At 52.2% G+C, this 17,982-nt stretch overlaps 1 protein-coding gene across 1 annotated transcript in view; it reads right to left on the bottom strand.

The window, feature by feature from the left end:
* The window catches only part of LOC308153197 (tensin-1-like), a gene marked incomplete at both ends in the record, with an annotated part of 215,051 nt that overhangs the window by 11,754 nt on the left and 185,315 nt on the right, over window positions 1-17,982 (bottom strand). The window contains 8 exon segments of the mRNA XM_080526283.1: window positions 110-1,144; window positions 1,216-1,415; window positions 2,783-2,960; window positions 4,778-4,873; window positions 7,095-7,233; window positions 7,908-8,092; window positions 16,147-16,621; window positions 16,754-17,982. The exon segment at window positions 16,754-17,982 is cut by the window's right edge and continues 297 nt beyond it. Of these exon segments, the coding sequence (XP_080382409.1) occupies window positions 110-1,144; window positions 1,216-1,415; window positions 2,783-2,960; window positions 4,778-4,873; window positions 7,095-7,233; window positions 7,908-8,092; window positions 16,147-16,621; window positions 16,754-17,982 (3,537 nt within the window).

Here is a 17,982-nt window from a genome sequence, read left to right as displayed (position 1 = left end):
GTTGTGGTTGTTGTTGTTGTTGTTGTTGTTGGTTGTTGTTGTTGTGGTTGCTATGACAGTATCAGTGTAGTAGTACAGGTCTATAGGTGTGTGTGTGTGTGTCTCTTACCAGCCATGTTGAACTTGGAGAAGTCCGGCAGCGTGTGGAAGTAGCTGGGCGTGCTCCCGCCGCTCCCGCCGCTGGACACGGGCGAGGACACCTTCCCGTTGTGGGTGCCGCCGTAGGAGGCCACGCCCCCGTTCGGCCGCTCGCCGCTCGACATGCGCCTCTTCTCCGGGAGCTGAGGGCGGAGGGCCTCCACCTGGGCGGCCCCCGGGAGGGGGGCGGAGCCCGGGCTTCCCTGCGTCCCCCGGACCCCCCCCGTCAACCCCGACCCGTCCAGGTACCCGGTGGCGGGCGACAGGGGGAAGGAGGGCGTGGAGGGGGGGTGGTACCCCGCAGAGGAACTGCTCTGGCGGGACAGGGTGCCCCCGTGCCTCTCCGCGGGGTCGGGGGTGGTGTAGCCGCTGTGCAGGAGGGGGTGCCGGTCCAGACTGGGGCTCCGCTGGGACACCTGGGAGCTGGACGGGTGGCGGGCCAACACCGGGCTGGAGGAGCCCTGGTGGAGGTGGGAGTGGGGGTGGGGGTGGGTCAGGGAGGACGCCTGGTGGTGGTAGCCCAGCAGGGGGCTGGTGGCGGCGCCCCCCTGGTGGGAGAAGGAGGCCTCGCTCAGGGACGTCTGCCGGCTGAGGACGGGGCTCCTCTGGGACACGGGACTGTCCCTGCTGCCACCCAGAGAGGCGTGCCTCCCCAGGACGGGACTGCGGCCGCCGCTACCCTGCGTGCCGGCGCCCCCCGCCTGCGAGAAAGACGGAAGTCGGCCTAGGACGGGACTACCGGCCAACATCATCATCCCTGATGCTCCCGCCTCCAGGCCATTGGCCGGGGACGGCTGCCCCTGACGGGCCATGATGGGGCTGCCCTGATTGGCCACCCGGTGCGGAAGGCCGGGGCTGTGGGAGGAGGAGGAGCCGTGGGGAGGCGTGGTCCGGTGCGGCGCCGGCACGCTCCCGTGCGAAGGCGGGTTTGGGTGAGCGGAGTTGAGCAGCTGGATGACCTCCGACGACGGAGGAGGGCTGGAGTCAGGGGAGGTGTAGCTACTCCCTGCCAGGCAGCCGGGCAGGGGGGCGTAGGGGTGGGGGAGGCCAGGCCCAGGTAAGAGCGGGTGGGAGAACCGGAGCCCGTGTAGGGGGCGGAGGGGGTGGGGATGGTGCTCTGGGCCTGGTAGGAGTAGGGGCTGGGGGCGTACTGGGCTTGGTGGAAGGGGGTGGGAGTGGGCGCGGGGTAGGCAGTCTCAGACGGCTGGGAGCCGAAACCAGAGTCACTGGCCAGCTGGGAGAGGGGGCTCACGCTACTGTCGGCTAAGGGCTGGTCTCTGTGGGGGGGGGGGGGGGAAGACGGAGAGGGAGGGAGGGAGGGAGAGAGAGGGAGGGAGAGAGAGAGAGAGAGAGGGAGGGAGGGAGAGAGAGAGGGGGGGAGAGGGAGAGAGGGGGGAGAGGGAGAGGGAGGGGGAGGGAGGGAGGGAGAGAGAGGGAGGGAGGGAGAGAGAGAGAGGGAGGGAGGGAGAGAGGGAGAGAGAGAGAGAGAGAGAGAGAGAGAGGGGGGGGGGGGGGAGAGGGAGAGGGAGGGAGGGAGGGAGGGGGAGGGAGGAGAGAGAGGGAGAGAGGGAGAGAGAGAGGGGGGGAGAGAGAGAGGGAGAGAGAGAGAGGAAGAGGGAGAGAGAGAGGAAGAGGGAGAGAGGGAGAGAGAGTGAGAGAGAGAGATTACAGCATGACACTATTTATGAGATTCAAAAACAATAACTACATTGAGGATAATAAGTATTCAACATATTTCCAGACATCGGTATTAACTCAATAAAACCAAAAGAAAAGAAAAAAATCCAAACCATAAAAAAAGCTATGTGCAATAAAGTGGAATAATACAGGGAAAAAAGTATTGAACACAGTAAGAAAAAGCATCAAACCAGCGTATGTCACTAATGATTTCTCCTACCAATGGTGATTAGAATCAGCAGGGTTAGTGCATGTTGTTGGGCAAGAACTTTCATTCTTTATAAAAGGGTTTCTCACAGCTGAATGCAAGTAAACAAATCGTTTTTCACCAAGCTTTCCTACACGAAGCATCTCATGATGGGTAGAGGCAAAGAGCTCTCCCAAGAGCTTCGTAACAAGATTGTTGAGCAGCGTAGTAATGGCATTGGTTACTGGAGTTCTCAACTCCTAAATGTTCCTATGAGCACCATTGGGGCCGTGATCCACAAGTGTTTGATCTAGATCTAGATTAACATGTATATAATAGGAACTCTCCGCTCACAGACAACAATTAAAAAGAGAGGCTTGAATGTGTGAACACTAGATGGTCTCTATAATTACGTAAAACATTTAAAAAAATATATATATATATTTCTTAGAGAGAGAGAGAGAGAGAGAGAGAGGGGAATTCAAGCACTTTCAATGACCCATGTCTATTTTCAAGGCCTTATTCATTAACTTTCAAGGATTTCAAGGACCCGTGGGAACCCTGTCCATTTCATACGAATGCCTAACATCTTCATTCATTGATCTATTGATTGATCTATCTATTGCCCTATCTATTGATCTATCTATTGATATATCTATTGATCTATCTACTGATCTATCTATTGATCTATCTATTGATCTATCTATTGATCTATCTACTGATCTATCTATTGATCTGTCTACTGTATGTATCTGGGAGGAAGGTGGTGTGTGTACTCACCCCTCTGAGCTGGGTATGGGACTGCTGCTGGCCTGGGGAGGGTTGTAGGTGTGGGTTGTAGGTGTCTGTCGGATGTCCGACGTGTCGCCCGGGGGGTTGAGGGTCACGAGGGACGCTGGTGGCATCCCCCCGCCCGCCGCCGCTGATCTGGCAACAGATTCCACGTAGCTCCTGGGCTCTGGAGACACAGAGAGATGCATCAACATGGCTCTGGAGACACAGAGAGATGCATCAACATGGCTTCCCTGGGGACACAGAGAGATGCATCAACATGGCTTCTCTGGAGACACAGAGAGATGCATCAACATGACGTCTCTGGGGACACAGAGAGATGCGTCAACATGACGTCTCTGGAGACACAGAGAGATGCATCAACATGGCGTCTATGGAGACACAGAGAGATGCATCAACATGACGTCTCTGGAGACACAGAGAGATGCGTCAACATGACGTCTATGGAGACACAGAGAGATGCATCAACATGGCTTCTCTGGAGACACAGAGAGATGCATCAACATGACGTCTCTGGAGACACAGAGAGATGCATCAACACAGCGTTTCTGGAGACATAGAGAGATGCATCAACATGGCGTCTCTGGAGACACAGAGAGGTGGCATCAACATGGCGTCTCTTGCGTCCATCTTCCGTCAGAGACTGAAGACCTCCATCTCTTCAGGTTACACCTTAACTGCTCCTCCTGAGACATTACCACCCCCCCCAGCACTGTGTCTCCTGAGACACCTGCGTTTCCCCTCTACTATGCCTCCTAAGACTCTAGTGCCCGCCTTTAAAAAAATGTTGGGCCGCTACCCACACGTTTAGCTGTGTTGATCATTCCACGAATGCATGATCCTTACAAGTTGTACCTTGTTGTAAAGGTGACTAATCAGGCTTTCCAATGATATAAGATACAATATTATCAAAGGGGAGCAATAATCGCCCGCACCTTAACTGCTCCTCCTGAGATATTACCACCCCCCCCAGCGCTGCGTCTCCTGAGACACCTGCTTTTCCCCTCTACTATGCCTCCTAAGACTCTACTGCCCCCCTTTAAAAAAGAATTTGGGCCGCTACCCAAACGTTTAGCTGTGTTGCTCATTCCACGAATGCATGATCCTCCAAGTTGTACCTCGTTGTAAAGGTGACTAATCTGGCTTTCCAACGATATAAGATACAATAGCAATTGGTATTATTAAAGGGAAGGAATAATCGCCCGAAATAACGTTTCAGAACTTTTTTTTAGGAGTTTATTTTCAGATTTTAATGTACGACACATAAAAAAAAAACTGAAAAACGACCTCCTACTTGGGGACTTTATCACCAGACCCTGTCACTAACGCTAGATGACTTGGTGGTGTTTTGCTGATGTCCTTACCTCCCTCGTCCTCACTACCCTCCCCGTCTGAAGCATGTAGGACAGAGGGAAGGACAGGGTGGGAAAAGACACGAGAAGGAGAAAGAGAGCAAAGAGGGGTGTGAAATGCCAGAGACAGTAAGGGAGGAGGAGGAGGAGGAGGAGATGGAGGAGGAGGAGGAGGAGGGAAAGGGGAATGAGAGTAGTAAAAAGAAGGGAGAGGAGGAGGGTATGGTGTGTGAGAGATGATGGCAGAAAGAGGGAAAAGTATCAAAGCTTGACAGAGAGGCAGAGAGAGAGGTGTTTTGTACAGAAACAGGAGATAGGCCGTTAGGCTCGAGAACCATCGGTTATTAAGGCTACTTACTTACTTACTTACTTACTTATGCTACGCTAGTATCCTTCCTAAGGCTATGACGCTATGCTAGGTTGCTAAACAGGTTCTCCGAGCATTTGGGAATACGATGCTATGCTAACAGGTTCTTCGAGCCTTGGATGCTATGCTAACAGGTTCTTCGAGCCTTGGATGCTATGCTAACAGGTTCTTCGAGCCTTGGATGCTATGCTAAGAGGTTCTTCGAGGCTTGGATGCTATGCTAACAGGCAGGGGGGGGGGGGGGGGGGGGGTCTGCAGACTCACCTGAGCCACTCTGGTTGAGGAGGATCTCCGCTGGGTTGTGGGGCTTCAAGCCCAGGAAGGAGAGAGGCGTCTTGGCCAGTCCAGGGGGGGAGCGACCTGCAGGGGGGGGGGAGGAGAGAGAGGATCACACCGTTACACAACATCAGGCTACATTCATTAGCGTTCTTAATTACACACACACACACACACACACACACACACAGGTGCTGAGCTAGTCAAGACGTTCATACAGGGATGGCGACACGGTGACAGGTGGACATGGGGGGGGCAGGAAGGACACACAGGTAGAGGTGGGCGGGGTGTGTTCATGCTCCATGGCGGGGGGGGGGGCGGGGCCATACATGCGAGTGGTCCAATCACAGACTGTCACCTCCCGCCACTGGCAGTCATGTCATGTGACCAGAGGTGCGTCATGCACACACACGCGGGGATCAAGTTTTTGGGGTCAAGTTAATTTTGTCCAATTCCAGTTCAGAAGAATAATCGGCGGACACTTTAAATGGAAAAGGTGCCCCTGGGTGAACTGGAAACAGGCCGGTTTCAAGTCCACTCCTCCTAAACTCCTGACCGGAATTTCAACTTTAACCTCGAATGTGGTCAAACGGTGGGATCGCTGAACAAAGACAACACAGATACACCGCAGCAGTGACTCAGTCACGTGACGATTACAAGATAAGACACGGACGACATTGGCTCGACGAATGAGGAGACTCAACAAAACAAAACGTCAATACACACGACACAGCGAGAGCAGCACCTATTTGGACTGTTTTCTGTTTTCTGTTTAATATATTTGTGTGTAAGATATAAGTGTGTGTGTGTGTGTGTGTGTGTGTGTGTGTCTGTGTGTGTGTGTGTGTCGTGAGCCATCGGTGCTGCTCTCTGGCATGCTGGGTAAAGCGGTGCAGGGATATGATAGGCAGAGGGAGCGCGGGGGTCGCTACATGGCAGCTAAGCCTTGGGCTAGCACAGTAGCTAAGCCTTGGGCTAGCACGGTTCGTTCACTGGGACGGTGGGACTATAGGGACGTGCGTCTTCAACTTACCAAACAACCCCAATCACTTCTTTGTGTGACGACCTAAATGTCCTTCACATGTGTTTGAGTGGGGGGGGTGGGGGCGTGTTTATTGACAGAATCATGAACTATCCTTCTTACTCAGATATACTAACACAAGATGTTCCACATTATTCCTGGTGCATCGTGACATGATTGCATCGCGCAATTCCTGCAGATTTTTTAAGGTGCCCTTTCAACCTGTGAATCTCCCCTCCCACCACATCCCAACAGGTGTTCTGTTTGGATTCAGAACCGGTGACTTGGCAAGGCCACTGAAGAACACTGAAGTACTCTGACCTCATGGTCATCTCTCATGAAACAAGTTTGAGACGACTTTTGCTTTGTGACATCATCACATTATCATGCTGGAAGTAGCCATTAGAAGATGGGTACATTGTGGCCCTGAAGGGATTCACATGGTCAATACTCAAATAGGCTGTGGCATTCAAGCTATGATTGATTGGTATTAACAGGCCCAAAGTGTGCCAAGAAAACATTCCCCACACCACTACACCACCTGAATGAATGAGAAGGTCTACAGGTGTTCCTAATAAAGTGTTCAGCAAGTGTACATCGGTTATTTAGTTTGGTCGAGGATGCGCTATGGTATTTCCTAATTTCTATGTCGGGGAGAAGGTTTGATGAGAGCCTTGCATCAACAAGCTCCTTCATGACCTGAGTAGGAGTTAACCCTTTGTGTTATCCCGCTTAAGTTTAGAGAGAAGAAGAAGAAGAAGAAGAATTTAGAAACATTTAGAATTTAAAAACCCACCACCACATCTTTATAGTCAGACCAACCGGTCAAACTTGACTTAGAGCAGACAGTTATAATAAGTTCATAGCGTATTATACTGTAAAAGCATAGTAGCCTATATACTGTATATTGTTTATAGACAAACACATCTCGTGAGCTTAGAATGATAAGGTTCTATCTCCGTCTTGGGCAGTTCAGAGATATTGAGCGTCAAAGTTTTTACATTCCATTATGTTTCATGAGATGGAACCTTTGTATTTAATTAATTACTAACTCAAAAATGTCACAATTTTTTAAACAACACCACACAGGCATTAATAAACACCTAATGGATCAGATTATGTAAAAAAAACTTGACAAAAATGGAGATAGAACCTTATAATTCTAACATCACGAAACACATCTGCCTCAGTGGCTATAGGGCAACTTCAATTTCTTCTTCCACCAACTTCCTATCTGTCCCTGAGCTCCACAGCGCCCTCTGCCAGCCGGAGGGGGGAACTTACACAGGTTGAAGTAAGGGGTTTGCGGCGAGACGGGGAAGGCGGGGGTTTGGGGGAACACCTCACCACCAGCAGAGGCGGGGGGGCTGACGGGGCCTCCGTCCATCTCCTCAAACGCCTCCCTGTAGCTGTGCATGTGTCTCTGGAGGGGGGGGAGACAACACACACACACATACACACACACACACACGCACGCACACACACGCACACACACACACGCACGCACGTACACACACACACACACACACACACACACACACACACACGCACACACGCACACACACACCCACGCACGCACGTGCACACACACACACACGCACGCACGCACGCACGTACACACACAAACACACACGCACGTACACACACACACACACGCACCCACACAAGCGTACACACACAAGCGTACATACAGTGGCACATATGCACAACGCACACACACACGCACGCACACGCACGTACACACACAAACACACAGGCGTACATACAGTGGCACACACACACACACACAAACACACACGCACGTACACACACAAACACACAGGCGTACATACAGTGGCACACACATATGCACAACGCACACACAAACGCACACGCGCATGCACACACGCACGCACACACGTAAACACACAAACACACACACACACACAGATATTCATTAGCATTCAGTAACATGGTTCCCATCCTAGAGGACAGACAGACAGTACAGGAGGGTGGGGGACAGACAGACAGAGGAGGTGGGGGGGGTGTTGTAGAGGAGGGTGGGGTGTTGTAGAGGAGGGGGGGGGGTGTTGTAGAGGAGGGGGGGGGGGGTTGTACCTCCTTCGGCCGGCCTCCAGGGTTCAGGGCCAGAGCGTTGACGAACTCAGGGGAGACACAGCGGACAGGGGAGCGGACAGGGGCGTCTGCGTCGGGGGGGCCCCCGGGGTACTGCCCCTCGCTGGTGGACCGACGCCGGGTCGGCGAGGACGGGTCGTCCAACGATATCCCTCGAGACTGGACGTCTGACCAGACCAAAGAAACCCCCACCCCAAAAAAGATTAGCCATGCGATCCATTCAAATCAATCGTTAGAATTATAAGGTTCTATCTCCGTTTTTGGTCAAAATTTAGTTTGTTACATAATCTGATCCATTAGGTGTTTATTAATGCCTGTGTGGTGTTATTTTTACAAATGTTAACATTTTTGAGTTAGTAATTAATAAAAATACAAAGGTTCCATCTCATAAAACATAATAGAATGTAAAAACGTTGACGCTCAATATCTCTGAACTACCCTAGACGGAGATAGAACCTTAGAATTCTAAGCTCGCGATGTGGTAACAACTGTTGTCATGGTAACACAGCACGCAAGGCAACACACACATGCTCTGCACTGCACACCACCTCCACACCCGCAGGTCATGAAAGGGTACTGCACACAGCATAAACCTGTTACGTCCACACATAGGGGTCATTGGGATACTCAGGGGTTTGATTCATTGTTACTATGGTGATGTATGTACGATCGATTGCTCTGTGATCATGATGTGAAGCCTAAGTGATGATAGCACAGAAGATCTGTGATGACAGCACAGAAGATCACCGGCGCCCCCCTCCCCTCTCTGGAGGAGCTGTACAACACACGCTGTCTCAGGAGGGCCTCCAAGATCTCCAGGGACCCGACCCACCCTGGGCACGTACACTTTGTCAAGCTGCCCTCGAACAGGAGGTACAGGACCCCGGCCGCTAAGACAAACAGACTGAAGGACAGCTTCTACCACAGGGCCGTCAAGGCCCTGAACACAGCAAAGGCCTAAGTTCTGGGCCCAGGACAGTCCGGACGGATTGTATGGCAGCTAGTGCTGAGGCACAAACATGTACATTTTCAAGCCTGCAAACTGTGACACTTTTAAAAAATGTGAAAAAATACTCTTGTGCAATATGACAACCCTAGTTGACTATCTGTGCAGTATAGTACAGTGGATTGTGTACATAGCCTTTATTGATGTAAACCAGCTCCTTACCTTCTTGTGATTTTATGCTTTTATGCTTTTTCTAAAATGTTTATTTTTTTTCCCTTTCCTAACACCAGGGGAGCCACCCCTCCTAAATTTCGTTGTTTGGTACCTGTACTGTAGCAATGACAAATAAAGTCCATTCCATTCCATTCCATTCCATATATATCTGTGATTGCTTCTGTCTGGCGTAGAACACGGTGTCGCTATGCTACGGTGTGTTGTGTGCTTCTTACCACATACATAACACAACACAATAATGGCTTACAGACACTTTACTGGCTGACGGATGATGATTATCCTTCCTGGTAAGCTACTGTAAATGAGGGAACAGTTACAAAGCGTTGCACAGTAAGAAACCACAATAACTAATGTTTAAATACGCTTACGTAATGTTGGAAAAACTTGGAACCAACACTCACTACAATTAGATGACCATGTTAAGACCACAGAGTTCAATGGGAAATAACGTATGACACACTGTCATCTGCGACGCGCCGCTTGTACAGGAGGGGAACAGCGTGAACTGTGTTCTGTGCTGTTGAGCTCGTGCTCTCGGTCGCCTTGGAGGTTTTTGGACGGACCTCAAAGGAGCCAATAAGCTAATGTCGGTGAGCTGGTTTGGATCGAGACGGGCCAGGCTGTGTGAATCAGACAGGACTTGAAGAAACAGAAGTGTTCAGCTAATGCGTGTTTGCCTGGTAGAGTGGGGTACAATCGTTTGATAACCAAGAAAGCATTTTTGGATGAAAGTGGGTACTAATTATAAAAGTAAAGACCCTTAGTAAAACTAAAGAAGAAGATGGTAGCATTGGCAAAGAAAAGGAATAAAAGCAATGAAAAACAGACCTTTTGACTAATTGTTTTAGAGGGAACTTATACGTCGTTAATCAGTCTACTGGGAGATATCTGCTTCATGTGAGTATGACACAGAAAAGGGATCTAAAAGGGATCTATGAAGGTCCTTGAATAGATCACGCTTCCCAGCAGCCTCCTTGTTTTCCTCCAGGGAACGTACTGTAGCTAGCCACTGAGTACTGAGTACACAAACTAGTGCTATATTCATACACACACACAAACAAACACTAACTAGTGCTAGATTCACACACACACACACACACAAACACACACACACACACACAAACAATAACTAGTGCTAGATTCAACAAACACTAGTGCTAGCTGCTTCTATCAGGCTGTCCTGGAGGACCCACCCAAATATGGAAAAGCATGCACACACACCCTGAGAACAGGGCTGTTATGGATACCACGGAAAACACTTCCAAACACTTCAGTCACTCAGCCTCTTATGGCCTGAGGAGTAAAACCTGGCTATGCATCCTCAGGGAGAGCTAGCTGTAGCATTAGCCTGCAGCCAGGACAGTCCTGGGAGGAACTGTTACTGTCAAAACGCAGATGGCTGCTATGGTAACACGACATCGAGTATGACTTTGAGAACACCTAGTCTAGTAAAAAACGTCTTCGTTGGTTATAACCCATCCTCTTCCTCACATCGTTTCCTTTCACTTCCCGCTTCTTCAGTGAGATTCACGTTAAATACTTTTTGTTATGTACCTCGGCAGCCTTGGTAATCATAGTGAAGAAAATGTGAAGAAACCAAATTAAACTTCTTTAGACATCTGACATCTCCGCAACATCAGGATTCTCCTGAAGAGAACACAGTTTGTTCATGGGGGCGGCTGTGTCTCAGGAGGTAGAGGCTGTGTCTCAGGAGGTAGAGGCTGTGTCTCAGGAGGTAGAGGCTGTGTCTCAGGAGGTAGAGGCTGTGTCTCAGGAGGTAGAGGCTGTGTCTCAGGAGGTAGAGGCTGTGTCTCAGGAGGTAGAGGCTGTGTCTCAGGAGGTAGAGTCGCCGTCTAATGATCGCAAGGTTGGCAGATCGCCCTGGCTGGCGACATGTCGAAGTGTCCTTGGGCAAGACACTGAACCCCAAATTGCTCGCAGTGAGCGGGCTGGCGCCTTGCATGGCAGCTTGCCGCCATCGGTGTGTGAATGTGTGTGTGAATGGGTGAATGAGAGGCCGTTGTAAAGGGCTTTGGATAAAGGCGCTATATAAGTCTGTCCATTTACCATTCATGTCTCAAAGGCAAATACTGTGCACCTCATCATTAGCACGATGTAGTTTATGTAATGTATATGTGGTGCGATGTCAAACCTACACACGTGTCGTTCATATTTCATCTGCCTACATTATTCATCTGACGACCTATGGCTCGGCTTTACACGGGTCACATGGTGCAAGCTCCGACTTGTGATTGGCCTACAGAGAGGCGTTGTTTGATAAATCTCTGAGCTCGTAGCGTTAAGAGCGTCTAGAGCCCTTTTCCACACACACACACACACCCCCTCACGGACCTGGAAACACACAATACAGATGTACCCAGAATGCACTCCTGCTCCACATGAGAGCACTGTCAAACACTGCACCGTTACCCTGGCGATGGCTAATGGGTTCCAGCTGTGAAAACACAAGAAGAGATTCTCAGGACTGACGTATTTTTGGACCGTCTCGAGCGAGACGTTATATGGAGAGACGTTATATGGAGTAACGCGGAGGCCCTTTTCGGGATGGTTTGTGGTGTTATCTCAGAGGGGAGAGGTTCCTCTGTCTATCTGAGTCATCTGAAACTGGGTATAACTCGTACAGAGGACCGCTGTATACCGAGAGAGGGTTATCTAAGGTGATATTTCAGGGTACGGCCGCACTTTCAAAGAAACCCATTGAATGGACTGGAAACAGATCTTTACAAAAGGCGTAATTCTAGTCCTTTTTGTCTAGTCCAGTAACAGATGAAATTGATACTTTGAACTTTTGTGAATATAACAGAGTAGAACGCTCTCTGGCCAACAAGATGCCCACTTTCCTCACTGTGTTTCTATGGTCCCTCTGTGCACCTGAACACAGACGAAAAAAACGGAGCCCTATGAATAGAACGGTGGACACGCACAGACCCAAGGCCTACTACACTGTACACTGGCTTCAAATTGTAAATGGACCTCACTTATATATAGCGCTTTACAACGGCCTCTCATTCACCCATTCACACACACACATTCACACACCAATGGCGAGGTAGGCAAGCTACCATGCAAGGCGCCAGCCCGCTCACTGGGAGCAATTTGGGGTTCAGTGTCTTGCCCAAGGACATGTGGGGCTCGAACCGCAGATCTGCCAACCTTGTGATCATTAGACGGCGGCTCGACCTCCTGCGCCACAACCACCCCTGTACACTAGCTTCATACCCAAGGCTACTACTCTGCACACTAGCTTCATACCCAAGGCTACTACTCTGCACACTAGCTTCATACCCAAGGCTACTACTCTGCACACTAGCTTCATACCCAAGGCTACTACTCTGTACACTAGCTTCAGACCCAAGGCTACTACCCTGTACACTTCTGGCTTCATACCCAAGGCTACTACTCTGTACACTACCTTCATACCCAAGGCTACTACCCTGTACAATTCTGGCTTCAGAGCTTCAGCGCTTCAGAGCAGACTGGTCGTCACTCCTGAGGCCTCTGACAGGAACAATGCATTTGTCTGCATCCCTAGTCTATCCCTCCTCCCAGTGGACAGATAACGCCTTCACAATGCTTTAGAAAAGGCAGGGCTGTCTCTCTCTCTACCCTGGATTTAGTGGCCTTTGTCTGCAATCTAAATGTTAAAACCAGAGGGAGGACAGGAGCAGCTGAAAGGGGGCTGTGTCTCCCCTGGCCTCGGTATTGTTCCTTGGAGGTCTGGGCGAATGCTATCTTGTGACATGCACTCTGCGAGTCCAGCAACAGAGCTGCCTTTGTGCCTCCTTGTATCATTCTTGTGAAACTGGGGGGGGGGGGGGGGTTCAATTGAACAAAAGCTATATTAAACTGTCACACGAGCAAAAGAAGAAGGGTGATAAACTGAACATTAGGTTGTTAGTTCATTAAGGGAGTGAGAATGAGAGAGAGAGGGAGAGAGAGAGAGAGAGAGAGAGAGAGAGAGAGAGAGAGAGAGAGAGAGAGAGAGAGAGAGAGAGAGAGAGAGAGGGAGAGGGGAGGGGGGGCTGATATAGAGAAAAAAAGAGGCGGGGGGGGGGAGAGAAAAACAAAAAAGAACAAGTAATGCAAACAGGCAAGAACACAGTTAACAGCCGGGATGTGGGAGGAAAGTGGTGGGGAGAAGAAGGGAAAGAACCAGGGAAGGAGAAGGAGAAGGAGAAGGAGAAGGAGAAGAAGAAGGAGAAGGAGAGGGAGAAGGAGAAGGAGAAGGAGAAGGAGAAGGAGAAGGAGAAGGAGAAGGAGAGGGAGAGGGAGAGGGAGAAGGAGAAGAAGAAGGAGAAGGAGAGGGAGAAGGAGAAGGAGAAGGAGAAGTAGAAGGAGAGGGAGAGGGAGAAGGAGAAGGAGAAGGAGAAGGAGAAGGAGAAGGAGAGGGAGAGGGAGAAGAAGAAGGAGAGGGAGAAGGAGAAGGAGAAGGAGAAGGAGGAGGAGAAGGAGTAGGAGAAGGAGAAGGAGAAGGAGAAGGAGGAGGAGAGGGAGAGGGAGAAGGAGAAGGAGAAGGAGAAGGAGAAGGAGAGGGAGAAGGAGAAGGAGAGGGAGAAGGAGGAGGAGAAGGAGAAGGAGAAGGAGAAGGAGGAGGAGAAGGAGAAGGAGAAGGAGAAGAAGAAGGAGAGGGAGAAGGAGGAGGAGGAGAAGGAGAAGGAGAATGAGAAGGAGAAGGAGAGGGAGAAGGAGAAGGAGAGGGAGAAGGAGAAGGAAAGGGAGAAGGAGAGGGAGAAGGAGGAGGAGAAGGAGAGGGAGAAGGAGAAGGAGAAGGAGGAGGAGAAGGAGAAGAAGGAGAATGAGAAGGAGAGGAAGAAGGAGAAGGAGAAGGAGAAGGAGAAGGAGAGGGAGAGGAGAAGGAGAAGGAGGAGGAGAGGGAGAAGGAGAGGGAGAAGGAGAAGGAGTAGGAGAAGGAGAAGGAGAGGGAGGAGGAGAAGGAGAAGGAGAAGGAGAAGGAGAGGGAGAAGGAGAAGGAGAAGGAGAAGGAGAGGGAGAAGGAGAAGGAGAGGGAGGAGGAGAAGGAGAAGGAGAAGGAGTAGGAGAAGGAGAAGGAGAGGGAGGAGGAGAAGGAGAAGGAGAAGGAGAGGAGAAGGAGAAGGAGAAGGAGAGGGAGAAGGAGAAGGAGAGGGAGAAGGAGAAGGAGAAGGAGTAGGAGAAGGAGAGGGAGAAGGAGAAGGAGAAGGAGAGGGAGAAGGAGAAGGAGAGGGAGAAGGAGAAGGAGAAGGAGAAGGAGAAGGAGAAGGAGAGGGAGAAGGAGAAGGAGAAGGAGAAGGAGAAGGAGAGGGAGAGGGAGAAGGAGAAGGAGAAAGAGAAGGAGAAGGAGAAGGAGAAGGAGAAGGAGGAGAGGGAGAAGGAGAATGAGAAGGAGGAGGGAGAAGGAGAAGGAGTAGGAGAAGGAGAAGGAGAAGGAGGAGGAGAGGGAGAGGGAGAAGGAGAAGGAGGAGGAGAGGGAGAGGGAGAAGGAGGAGGAGTAGGAGAAGGAGAAGGAGAAGGAGAAGGAGGAGGAGAGGGAGAAGGAGGAGGAGAGGGAGAGGGAGAGGGAGACGGAGAGGGAGAGGGAGAAGGAGAGGGAGGAGGAGAGGGAGGAGGAGGGAACGAACCAGAGAAGGACAGGGAGCGTCGGTGCTCAGAGGGAGGCTGGGTGACGCCTCGGAGGCGAGCCAGGTATTCTGGGTAGACGCAGGTGCATGATGGGAGTCAGCAGGCAAGGTGGTGAAAAGGAGGATGATGAAGAGGATGAAGAGGGAAGAGGGGAGGCAGACATGTGAAGGGGTGGACATCATAATTGAGCAAAAGAAAATAATTGAGATGTATTTATATACTGTAATAAACAACTGTGACTCGTATCCTTATGTCATATGTCTCTCAATAATTGCCAAACCATCTCTCGTGAATAAGATACAGGCATAATGAGTGAATACATCAGAAATAGGATGTTATGTGTGTGTGTGTGTGTGTGTTGGGTTACGAGAGGCCAGCATCCACTTCCTGTCTGAGCATGGTGTTGTGATGGTGCTTGATGAGCATTTTTTGTTTTGTTATTGTTGTTTTGTTTTTTAGTGCTCGTCACAGTTTCTCACTCAGATTGGACAAAAAATACATTCTCTGTTGAAAATAAGGTCTTCGGTTTCACAACAAAAGCATCAAATGTCAAACGTTTACATATCCCCCACATGACAGGCTTTGTTCCACGTGGACTGAATCAGATGCATCCTGTAGTTCTGTCTTATGTGATATTACTATGTCCTGTAGTTTTCGTTCTGTTTTAAATTGTTTATAACACCTGAGGCCGTATTTCCCCTGTGGATTTACCTGCCCAGGGACTGCTGATGTCATCTAGCTACCCAGCTAATTCAGGGAGAGTCAATGACTGTCCATTGTCCCTTTTAAATAAATAAACAAACAAAATAAAATAAAATATCAGTAGGTGTTTCCGTTGAGAGGTCTTGGAAGACCACAGCACTGACGCAGTAGAGTAGAGTGCAGTGCGGGGACTTGTAGGGAAAACCTCAGACACAGCACTGTGTACAATGGCTTGATTGTGACCTCACAAGGCTCACATCAATGCCAACAGCTCGGCTCAAAGGGCGACGCTTTGAGCCAGGAAAGTCAAGCTGGCCTCATAAAGGCGATATTCTGAGGATCACTTTGGGACCTTTACGCGACGCTGCTGGGTGGATGTGTTCGTGTGAGTGTTTAAGTCTACATTTCCACTAGATGTGCAATGGTTGCGCAATGTAAAACTTAATCTGTGCTGACATCCAAGTTAAAAACAAGGCAGTCAGACACACCCACGTTCTAGGTGTACTAGACGGTACTAAACTGGTATACTAAACTACACCAACAACCTTGTGGACTGTCTATCGTTTAGCATTTAACTTCTCGTCTTTCTTAATTTCACTGTATGTCAGTGAGAGGATCGTTTTGTACATTTGAAGTCCATTGTAAACACATCACATGACATGACAGTGGGGGCATTTACAAATGAGAGACAAGTAGAGAGAGTACGATCTACGGTCTTACCCGCCACTCGCTGGGCTACCAGGCCCTCCACGCTGAACCCTTCCCCCGCCTCGGCGTCTCTCGGCTGGGGGGAGGAGGAGGAGGCGCCGGGGGGGAGGTCCGGGGGTGACGGGGACGCCCCGCTGCTGGGGGGGTACGTGTTGATGGGCCTCAGCTGCAGCTGGCCCACGCTGGGGGGGGGCTGGGCTGGGTACGCCTGGGTGGGGTAGGTCTGCGTGGGGGTGGGGTAGGTCTGGGTGCTGTAGGGCTGCGTGGGGTAGGCCTGCGTGAGGTAGGGCTGGGTCGGGTAGGTCTGGGTGGTGGGGTAGGACTGGGTCAGGTAGGGCTGGCTGGGGTAGGAGGGCTGGGAGGGGGGGTAGGCCTGAGGAGAAGGGGTAGGACTGCTCCTGGGTTCTCCTCCTCCTCCTCGGCTGACGAATTCAGCCGGGGGGGGGCGGCTGACCACGGGACCGGGCTCGTAACCCGCCGCGGGGCCCTGGACGGCAGGGCCCGGGGGGGGCTCCGGTGTCAGGGGGGCAGGGGAAGAGCGTTGGTGGGTGGTGGTGGCGGTGGTGAAGGAGGAGGAGGAGGAGGGGGGGTGTGATAGGGACGGGCCTCCCGGATGGGCGTGGTGGATGGCCTGGTCGGCCTGGTAGGAGGGGCGGGCCTGTGTCTGGGAGAAGGAGGGCTGGGTGGTGACCACCACCACCGATGCCGCATTCTCGTTCTCCGGGGCGCTCTGGGACTTCGGCACCAGCCCCGGACGACCGGCGGCCGTGGAGGAGGGGTGGTCCAGGTCCAGCATGAGCAGGTTGAGGGTCTCGATGGACCGCTCGATCTCCTGCTGCGAGGCGCTGCTGTCGTCGTCCCCCCGCTGAGGGGGTGGGTAGTGCTGCTGCAGCAGGGGGAACTGGGGCAGGCTGCGGTAGCTCTGCAGGGACGACGCATGCGGCGGTGGCAAGACGCCGAAATGGATGCCGCCGCCGTCCGTCAGCAGCGGCTCCTCGGGCACGCCGTAGCGCTGCCACACACTGTTGTTGAGGTTGAGGCCTCGCTGGACCGCGTCGCGGCTGCTAGTGGTGCGGGACGGCGCTCTGGGAAGAAGCATCGCTGCAGGCTTCTGCTGATCGGCGCCGAAGGACTGCGACCGGTACAGGTTCATCCCGTTCTGGCTGATGATGTAACCCGACGACGGGACGACGGATGATTCGCCCCCCCCCCGGGGGTCGTCGGGGGTCATCGTCGCCTCTGCCTCCTGGGCGACGGAGGGCAGGCTTCTGGCCAGCGTGAACCCGACAGAGAACGTCGTCCCTGCGTCGTCTTCCTCCGGGGACGTCGTCCTCCTCTTCTCCGGGAGAGGGGCGCCGACGCCGCTCCTCTCCAGGTACGGCACCACCTCCTCGTCGCCCCGCCCCCGCCGGCCGTTGACGGCTGTCTCGGAGGGGGGCTGGTGGTGGTGGTAGAGGTCGGCCGGCGTTGCTCTGCCCCCCCCGCCCCCCTCCAGGGACTCCAGGGTGGCCAGGCTGTCCGCGCTGTCGCCTCCCTCCCCCGGCCCCGTCAGCGGCGGGAGCTCGTCGTCCAGGATGTCCGTCTCGCGGTCCATACTGTTGTTGCCGTGGTGGTGGTGGTGCCCGTTCACGTGGACCTGGGCGGGCACCAGGTGGAGCACACCCCCTCCTCCCACTCCTCCTCCTCCTCCTCCTCCTCCCCCCTGCGGTGAGGACTGGTAGCCCTGGCGGTGCATGGGGCCCTCCAGGCCGCTCAGAAGCTGCTCCAACTCCTGCTTCTCCTGGGGGCTGATCGTGTGCTGCTGCTGCTGCTGTTGCGGAGGGTTAGGGGGGGGCGCCGCTTCTGGGC

The sequence above is a fragment of the Nansenia antarctica genome (assembly GCF_963989245.1).
Source record: "Nansenia antarctica genome assembly, chromosome: 3".
In the NCBI taxonomy this organism is placed as follows: Eukaryota; Metazoa; Chordata; class Actinopteri; order Argentiniformes; family Microstomatidae; genus Nansenia; species Nansenia antarctica.
Note: the sequence above shows the minus strand (reverse complement) of the source record. Positions and strands in the feature narration are given on the sequence as shown.